General features: G+C 40.6%; 1 protein-coding gene across 1 annotated transcript in view; it reads left to right on the plus strand.

Moving 5' to 3' along the window:
* The window catches only part of LOC109542298 (band 3 anion transport protein), a gene marked incomplete in the record, with an annotated part of 45,429 nt that overhangs the window by 14,832 nt on the left and 21,741 nt on the right, over positions 1-8,856 (plus strand). Inside the window, 6 exon segments of the mRNA XM_048669971.1 lie at positions 2,635-2,803; positions 2,896-3,135; positions 7,598-7,736; positions 7,799-7,975; positions 8,266-8,451; positions 8,518-8,721. Of these exon segments, the coding sequence (XP_048525928.1) occupies positions 2,635-2,803; positions 2,896-3,135; positions 7,598-7,736; positions 7,799-7,975; positions 8,266-8,451; positions 8,518-8,721 (1,115 nt within the window).

Raw genomic sequence — 8,856 nt, forward strand, 5'->3', positions numbered from 1 at the left:
ATTTTTTAAGGCAGGTGGTGCAGGTGTGTGAAACCGTTCATGTTTGTCCACTGTTTGCTAAAAAGTCGGAGAAAAATTAGGATTTGTTGTCACTTCAATAAGTTTTTACAGTCCTTCAGGCTCAAGTGTGTTTTATAGGCAGTAAAAGTTTCAAGTTACTACCAGTTCAGGATTCAGTTAGGAATTTTTAAAGCAGCGGGTGCAGTTGCGCGACAACATCCATCTCCAGCCCAACATTGAACAAATTGAAAAAATCAGGATGTAGGGCGATTTCAAAGAATTCTTTGAACCTTTGAGCTTCACTTGTTTTCTATATAGCATGAAAGTGCCAAGTTCATGCTTATTCTGCAAAGGAAGTCAGACATTTTTTAAGCAGCTGCTGCATTTGCTTGGAACTGTTAATTTTCATCCCAATCTTTGCCAAGGTGGCCAAAATTATAATTTTCTCTGATTTCAACCAAGTTTTTCTGAACTTCTGGGCCAGGTGTTGTCTATAAATTGTGAAAATTGCAATGAGCCCTCTTCTCGCCATAGGGACTTAGGAACTTTTAGTGCAACTAGTGCAAGTACATGAAATCGACATTTTCAGGCCAACGTTTACCAATTCGGAAAAACTTAGGATTTTTTGCGATTATTGGTAGTTTAGGCCGTTTACCTGAAGTATTTTCTATGGACTGCAAAAGTTTATAAGCTGATAGTTTCCTGGATTGGAAGATTTTCGGGCACAGATGCTGCAGTTGCTTGAAAACCTTTGATTTGAGCCTAACATTTACCACGTCGGCAAAAATCGGAATTTGATGCCATCTTAATGAACTTTCCTGGAGTTTCGGAGCCAACGGCTTTGTGTAAACTGCGAAAGTTTAAAAATTGCATGTCAACTGAAGGTGAGGTTAGCAATTTTTTCTGCTGGTGCAGTTGCAAGCAAATGGGCATTTTCACCTCAACATTCACCAAGTCGGCAAAAATCAGAATTTATCGCTATTTTGATACAGCTTTTCACAATTTCTGGCCAAAGCGTCTTCGATGCACTGGCAAAGTTTCTAGTTGCTTCCAATCTTCCAGTGTTGAAAATTACGAATTTTTTATGTAGATTGTGCAGTTGCATGCAAACGATCATTTTCAGCCCAACATTTACCACGGCCGCAAAAATCCGCATGTGGATATAATTTGAATGAAGTTTTTGCGAGTTTTTGGCCCTAATATCTTCTGTGGAGTGGAAAAGTTTAAAGTTGCTAGCTACTCTGGATTAGAAGTTACGCGTTTTTAAAGCAGCTGTGTAGTTGCGCAAAAACGTTAGTTTTCAGTCCAACATTTATCAAGTTGGAAAAAATGAGTATTTCTTGAGATTTTAATAAAGTTTTCGGTATCTTTTAGCCCAAGTCTCATCTATGGACTGTAAACATTTCAAATCGCTAGTGTTTTTGTATTGAAAGTTGGGAATTTTTTTATGTAGATGGTGCAGCTGCTTGAGATCGTTCATGTTCAGCCCAAGATTTACCCAGCCGACAAAAGTGACAAATTTAGTGCCATTCTAATGTACTTTTCTGGCGTTTTAAACTCAAGTCTATTCTATAGACTGTGCTAGTTTCAAGTCGTTACTTGTTCTGGATGGCAGTTAGAATATTTTTAGATCAGATGGTGCACTTGCCCGAAAAGGTTAATTTTGAGTCCTGCATTTACCAAATCGGCAAAATCGGGAAGTGGAGGCGATTTCTATGAAATTTCCAGGGGTTTAAAGCTCAAGTGTCTTCTATGACCTCGTAAAATTTCAAGTAGCTACTTATTCCGGAGTAGAAGTTACGAATTTTAAATCAGATGGTGCACTTGTATAAAAACGATCATTTTGAGCGCGGTTTTTACAAAGTCGGTGAAAATCAGGATTTGGTGTGATTCATGTGAACTTTTCAGAGGTTAAAGGTGCAAGCGTCTTCTATGGAATGTCAAAGTTTGAAGTTGACGTTTGCTCCTGATTGGAAGTTAGGAGTTTTTAAAGCCGATGACGCAGTTGTACGAAAACGCTATTTTGAAGTGCAGATTTGCCAACTCGACAAAATTCAGCAATCAGGGCGATTTTGATGAAATTGTTCGGAGCTTAAAGGCCATGTGTCGTCTATTGACCCTGCAAATTGCAATTAGCTCCTTGGCCTAGATAGGAAGTTACTATTTTTTAAGTAGATGTGCAGTTGTACGAAAAGGTTCATTTTCAGTCAAGTATTCGCAAACTCGAAAAAAATCAGGGTTTGGTTTGATTTCTATGAAATCTTCAGACGTTAAAGGCACAAGCGTCTTCTATTGACTCTGAAAATTTCAAGTAGCTACTGGCTCTGTGTGGGAAGTTACGAATTTTTAAAGCTGATGGTGCAGTTGTCCGAAAACATTATTTTGAGCCCAATATTCAAAGCCTGCAAAAATCAGGATTTGTTGGGATTTCTATGAAATTTTCCGGGGTATACGGTTCACTTTCCGGCTACTGAATGTGAAAGTTTGAAGTTGCTGCTACTTCCGGATTGAAAGTTACGGATTTTTCAAGCATTGGTGCAGTTGCAGAAAAACTTGCTAAAACCGAGCATGTTTCCTTCCATGGCTGCAAAGGAGCCATCAGAGTGTTTTCACAGTAGTGTTTTCTTGTTGCAGAACACCGCCAAGAAGGCTACCACATCCACCAGCCCTTAAAAAAGGGCTCAAAACCCATGAGGCGCCGCAACACTTCGCAGGACTCCAGTCCTCTCACCACTCCTGCAGACACCCCCAAGGACTCAGCAGTCGGGACTCCGTCCATGGCAGATCCTCCAAATGGAAGCAGGTAATTCTAATTTCCAACAAATTTAAAAACGTTTGAATTAAGGTGATTATCACGTCCAGTTGGTGACATTTTGATGGGATTGTTACTTGCAGCGTTCGATCAAAGATCGAGGACTCAGAAACCGGACCATTGAATTCGCCAGTGTCACAAGAGGAAGACGAGGAGGAGGATCAGGGCAATCAAAGTTCCGATTCTGAGTGCGTCGTGTCTGATCCGTGCAACTATGTGCTGAAAGACGACGAATTTGAGACGGATACGCCCGATAAAAAGGTGTCGTTCCTCAACAGCGAACATCGCGACACTTTCGATCCGGACGGACTCAAGAAGAAACGGTGAGCTGAAACACTACGATGTATGAGGTTGCAATTAGCAGCCACCACCAACATCGAACAATCCTAACTAGAATGATTAAATTGTTAAACAATACGCGATCAGAATGGTTATAAGTGGCAAATTAATTCGCGAGATTTTCGCTTTTTCTTGTGCCGCAATTCGGTTCTCGCGTCTTAATTTTCAATCTAATTTAGTTTTGGCCAGGACTTTATGCATTTTCCGCGCTCACTGCCAAACGAATAGTTTTCTGAACTATTATTAAGTAATGTCATTTTAAAACCGATTTAATCGAGTAGTGTTGTGGTGTCCATTAAAAAGAAAACATTAGGCTAAACGTGAATGGGGTTTTTTGCGTGTTTTTTGTGACCGTTTGCCATCATGCCTTTTAACGAGCGCTTCTATCGCAAGCCGTAAGTAGAGAAAGTGAATTTGGGAACTTTCGATAAATAATCAAATTTCCTGGAAAACATGCCCACCATCCGGAATTCTTCACGCTTTATCGATTCACTTGAACGTTTCGAAACTTTGCCCTGCCAACACGTTGCGGACATTGTCAATTTCCCATTGGGGATGGGAAATTCGGAAAAAAATCCCCCAATTTCCCGCAGCATTTTTGATTTTCTGCCATCGTCCGCTTAGACTTTGAGCTGCGAAAGTTCAATCAGCTGCTGAAAGCTTAATTGCGATTTTCACGCTTTTCAATCACTATTTGTTGGCTGTGTGGATCCAGATTAGCGACTGCAAGTAAAAATGTTTTTTTTTTGTAATTTTGCTATAAGCTCACATCAGCATTGCCGCAAACAGGCCAGAAACAGAGGGAAAGATCCTTTCCCCATCTGCCTACACCATTTTCTCCTGTCGCTTTCGTCTCGGCCTTCTTTATCAATGGGAATTATTTGAGGACGCACCGAAAGCATTTTCTATATTTGCCGGAATTCTATAGGGAGGGTTTTTCAGAAACGTTTATTTAATTAATGTAAATAACCCATGTATTTTTAGCCCAGCTACTGGGCCTTAATGTTAGCTGAGTCGCGTAGGGGCCTTTTCCGAGCTTTTTTAATTGAACACCCTGTATACCGAGCGGATGGCTGAGTTGTGTTTTGTAATTGCCATTAAGTTTTTTCGTATGATTGCTTAGGGGTCTGTCAAAAATAAGCTCGTTTTAATTAAAAAAATGGTTTTTTTCATAAAAATTTCAATATTTACCCAGTCGGTAAAATTCAGGATTTCGTGTGCTTTGAATGAATTTTTTGGAGGTTTGAGCGTCGAATGTCTTACATAGACTGTGAAGGTCTGAAGTTACTACTTGTTCTGGATTGCAAGTTGCGAATGTTTTAAACGGATGGTGCAGTTGCAGGCAAGCTTTCATTTTCAGCTCAGGATTTACTACAGGCGCAAAAATCTGAATTTGCTGCGATTCGAATGAAAATTTGCAATGTTGTAGACTCAGGTATCTTTTATCGATTGTGAAAGTTTGAAATTATTACTGGTTCTGTATTGGAAGTTACGAATTTTCTAAGCAGTTAGTGCAGTTGCATAAAATCGTTCATTTTGAGCTCAACGGTTACTAAGACGGCAAAAATCAAGTTTTCCTGCGATTTCAACGATCTTTTTAGGATTTTCGTAGCCTAAATTATCTTCTAAACACTAGAAAATTTTAAAAATAATATTTGCTCTGCGCTTATATTTTTTTTAGCAATTTCTTAGTGCAATTGATGTGGTTTCATAAAATCACTCATTTTGAGCCCAATGTTTACCAACTCGACAAAAATGAGGATTTGGTGCGATTTACATGAAATTTTCAGAAGTTCAAGGCGCAGGTGTCGCTTACTGACTATCAAAGTTTGAAGGTGCTACTTTGTCTGGACTGAAAGTTAGGAATTTTTAGAGCCGATAGTGTAGTTGTACGAAAGCGCGTGTTTTGAACCCAATATTAACCAGCTCGCCAAAAATGAGAATTTACTGCCATTTCTGTGAGATTTGTAGAACTTCAAGGTCCAAGTATGTTCTATTGGATGTGAAAGTTTGAAGTTGCAACTTTCTCTGCATTGGAAGATAGAGATTTTTAAATCCGATGGTGCACTTGTGCGAAAACCTACATTTTAACCCTAATATTTACTAACTCGATAGAAATGAGAATTTGGGTCGATTTCTATGAATTTGCGAGGAGTTTAAGGCTCAATTATTTTGGACGGAATATGAAGGTTTCAAGTTGGTATTTCTTCTGGAGTCGAAATTACGAATTTTTTAAGACTGACGGTTCATTTGTGCCAAAACGTGCATTTGCAGCCCAAAGTTTAGCAATCCGACACAAATGAGAATTTTATGCGATTTCTATACAATATTCAGGAGTTTAAGGATCAAGTACGTTCAACTGAACTTGAAAGTTTGGAATCGTCTTTTCTTCTGGATTCGAAGTTAGGAATTTTTAAAACCAATGGTGCAGTTGCATGAAAACGTCCATTTTGATCCTAACATTTACCAACTTTACAAAAATAAAGTTCGTACAATTTTTATGCAACTTTCGGAAGTTTAAGGTTCAAGTGTCTTCTATAGAATGTAAAAGCGCGAAGTTGCCATTTCTCTGGGGTTGGAAGTTACGAATTTTTTAAGCCCATGGTGCAGTTGCATGAAAACGTCAATTTTGAGCCCAACATTAACCAAGTCAGAAAAAATCAAGATTGATTGCGATTTCATTAATTTTCTCACACTGTTCAGGCTCACGGGTATGCGACGGAATGTGAAAGTTTGGAATTGATTTTGCGTCTGGATGTGACGCTGGGAAGTTTTGAAGTCGATGGTGCAGTTGGATAAAAACTTTCATTTTGAGTCCAACATTTACCAACTCGATAAAAATTAGTTTTTTATGCCATATCTATGAAACTTTCGGGAGTTTAAGGCTCAAGTGTTTTGTGCTTAATACAGAGCCTAGAAGTTTCTATTTCTTCTGAATTGGAAGTTACGAATTTTTGAGGCGATGGTGCAGTTGCATGAAAACGCTCATTTTGAGCTCAACATTTACCACCTCCACACAAATGACAGTTTCACGCCTTTTCTATGAAATTTTCAGGAGTTTAAGATCCAAGTGTCGTTTACGGAAGTTAAAAGTTTCTAGTTGCTCTTTCGTGGGGATTGGAAGTTACGAATTTTTGAATCAAGTGGTGCAGTTGCATGAAAAAGTCCATTTTGAGCCCAATATTTACCAACTCGATAAAAATTAATTTTTAATGCGATTTCTATGAAACTCTCGGGAGTTTAAGGCTCAAGTGCTTTGTGCTGATTACAGAGCCTAGAAGTTTCTATTTCTTCTGAATTGGAAGTTACGAATTTTTGAGGCGATGGTGCAGTTGCATGAAAACGCTCGTTTTGAGCTCAACATTTACCACCTCCACACAAATGACAGTTTCACGCCTTTTCTATTAAATTTTCAGGAGTTTAAGATCCAAGTGTCGTTCACGGAAGTTAAAAGTTTCTAGTTGCTCTTTCGTGGGGATTGGAAGTTACGAATTTTTGAAGCGAGTGGTGCAGTTGCATGAAAACATCCACTTTGAGCCCAATATTTACCAACTCGATAAAAATTAGTGTTTTATGCCATATCTATGAAACTTTCGGGAGTTTAAGGCTCAAGTGTTTTGTGCTTAATACAGAGCCTAGAAGTTTCTATTTCTTCTGAATTGGAAGTTACGAATTTTTGAGGCGATGGTGCAGTTGCATGAAAACGCTCATTTTGAGCTCAACTTTTACCACCTCTACACAAATGACAGTTTCAGGCTTTTTCTATTAAATTTTCAGGAGTTTAAGATCCAAGTGTCGTTTACGGAAGTTAAAAGTTTCTAGTTGCTCTTTCGTGGGGATTGGAAGGTACGAATTTTTGAAGCAAGTGGTGCAGTTGCATGAAAAAGTCCATTTTGAGCCCAACATTTACCAGCTCGACAAAAATGAGAACTCAGTGCGATTTCTATGCAATCTTTCGGGGTTTACGGCTTAAGTGTCTTCTAATGAGCCTGAAAGTTTCTGGTTGCTATTTCTCTTTGGTTGGAAGTTACGAATTTTTCATCTCAATGGTGCAGTTGCATGGAAACCTCAATTTTGAGCCCGACCTTTAACAAGGCAGAACAAATCAGGATTTCTTGCGATTTCAATCATTTTTCCGCAATGTTCAGGCGCAAGTGTCTGCAAAAGATGGTGGAAGTTTCAAGTCATTACTTCAGCTGGATTGGAAGTTACGAATTTTTTAATATTGGGCAACCACATAGAACACATTGCCGAACCACTGGGCATGTTTCGGCTGTTGCTGTCTTCAGCCAAACTTAGCTGATGAGCGCTAATGGGCTCGAAACCGGTCTTGGGGGTGCCTGAGATCGACACCTCTCGAAATCCATGTTCTGGATGTCACAAACAGTCCCATTCCTGGGAGGTCTCCAAACTAACATTCTTCATTGAATTTTTCCAAAATTTTAGCCGCCACGCCTACACTGGCCAACGAAAATTCTCCCTGCCAATCGAGGGCAGTGCGAAGAAGAAGCACCATCACCACCACCACCATGACAAAGACAAGGACGGCCTCACTCCAGAAGGCTTCCAGAAGGAAACGCGCAGAGTACGTCACTCTATTGAAAAGAACCTGAAGTTGAAGATTCAAATTACATTTTCCGAAAACAGATTAGCACCCAGCCGGGAGATGAAGAACTACGTGGCGCCGACCGGGACCAACTGGACAGTCACAGATCGGACGATCCAAGAGCTTTCCGCAGACACAAAGCGTCCATTATGCATATTGGACGGGGCGTGGAGCTGCATCCATCTTTGAAGAAACTGTACGACCACAGTCCGCACGCTGTAAGTGGGAATTTTTCCAAATTGCGCCGGATTTCGTTTTTTCACATTCCGGTCAGTCGATAATTGCTCATTGTGCGCCTGATGATGGTCTAATGGAAAAATAATCATCGATGGCCAATCTCATCAAAAAACGATTTCAAGCTGCTGCTTGTTCCGTTCTTGTGGTTGATCATGAGCTGTGCGGAATATCAGCAATTGACTCACAGTCCTGGACAGGCAGTAAGCAAAGTGACTATTTGTAGATACTGTAGATTTTTCGGGCTGTATAATTTCTTTGTGGTTTTGGAAAGATTTTCGTCGAACTGAGTGAGCTGCTCAGAACCGAGGGCGAAACTGAAAAGGAGTGGAAAGAGACAGCCAGATGGATCAAGTACGAGGAGGACGTGGAAGAAGGAGTGGACCGATGGGGAAAGCCGCACGTGGCGTCGCTCAGTTTTCACTCGTTGCTCAATTTGCGAAAATGTCTGGAAAACGGGGTAAGCAACGCCCCCGCACTGGGAAACCTGCCAGGGATGCCAGACTGATCCATTCGGAAATTGCAGGTTTGCATTCTGGATCTGGAAGAAAAAGACCTGCCGGCCATCGCCTACAGAGTCTCGGAAGAGTTGTTCAAGGAGGACTTGATTACGGAGAGCGACAAGGGGCCGCTCATGAGGATGCTGTTGGTGCGACATCGGCATGTGAACGAGCAGCACGACCGGCGCTTCGGGTTCACTAAGAACAAGCACAGCTACACATCTTTGCAGGTATTTAGTCATTTTTCTCTCTTAGACAAAGTCATGCCAAAGAGTGGGTGATTTAAGGAGAGGACAGTCTCGGCCTGGGTAATACTGTGTCTTAATGGCGCTCTGTGTTCATGTGCCGCGACACCTGGCTTCTTA

This window comes from Dendroctonus ponderosae, unplaced genomic scaffold, assembly GCF_020466585.1.
Source record: "Dendroctonus ponderosae isolate FM_Combo_2020 unplaced genomic scaffold, Dpon_F_20191213v2 Dpon_F_20191213_9, whole genome shotgun sequence".
In the NCBI taxonomy this organism is placed as follows: domain Eukaryota; kingdom Metazoa; phylum Arthropoda; class Insecta; order Coleoptera; family Curculionidae; genus Dendroctonus; species Dendroctonus ponderosae.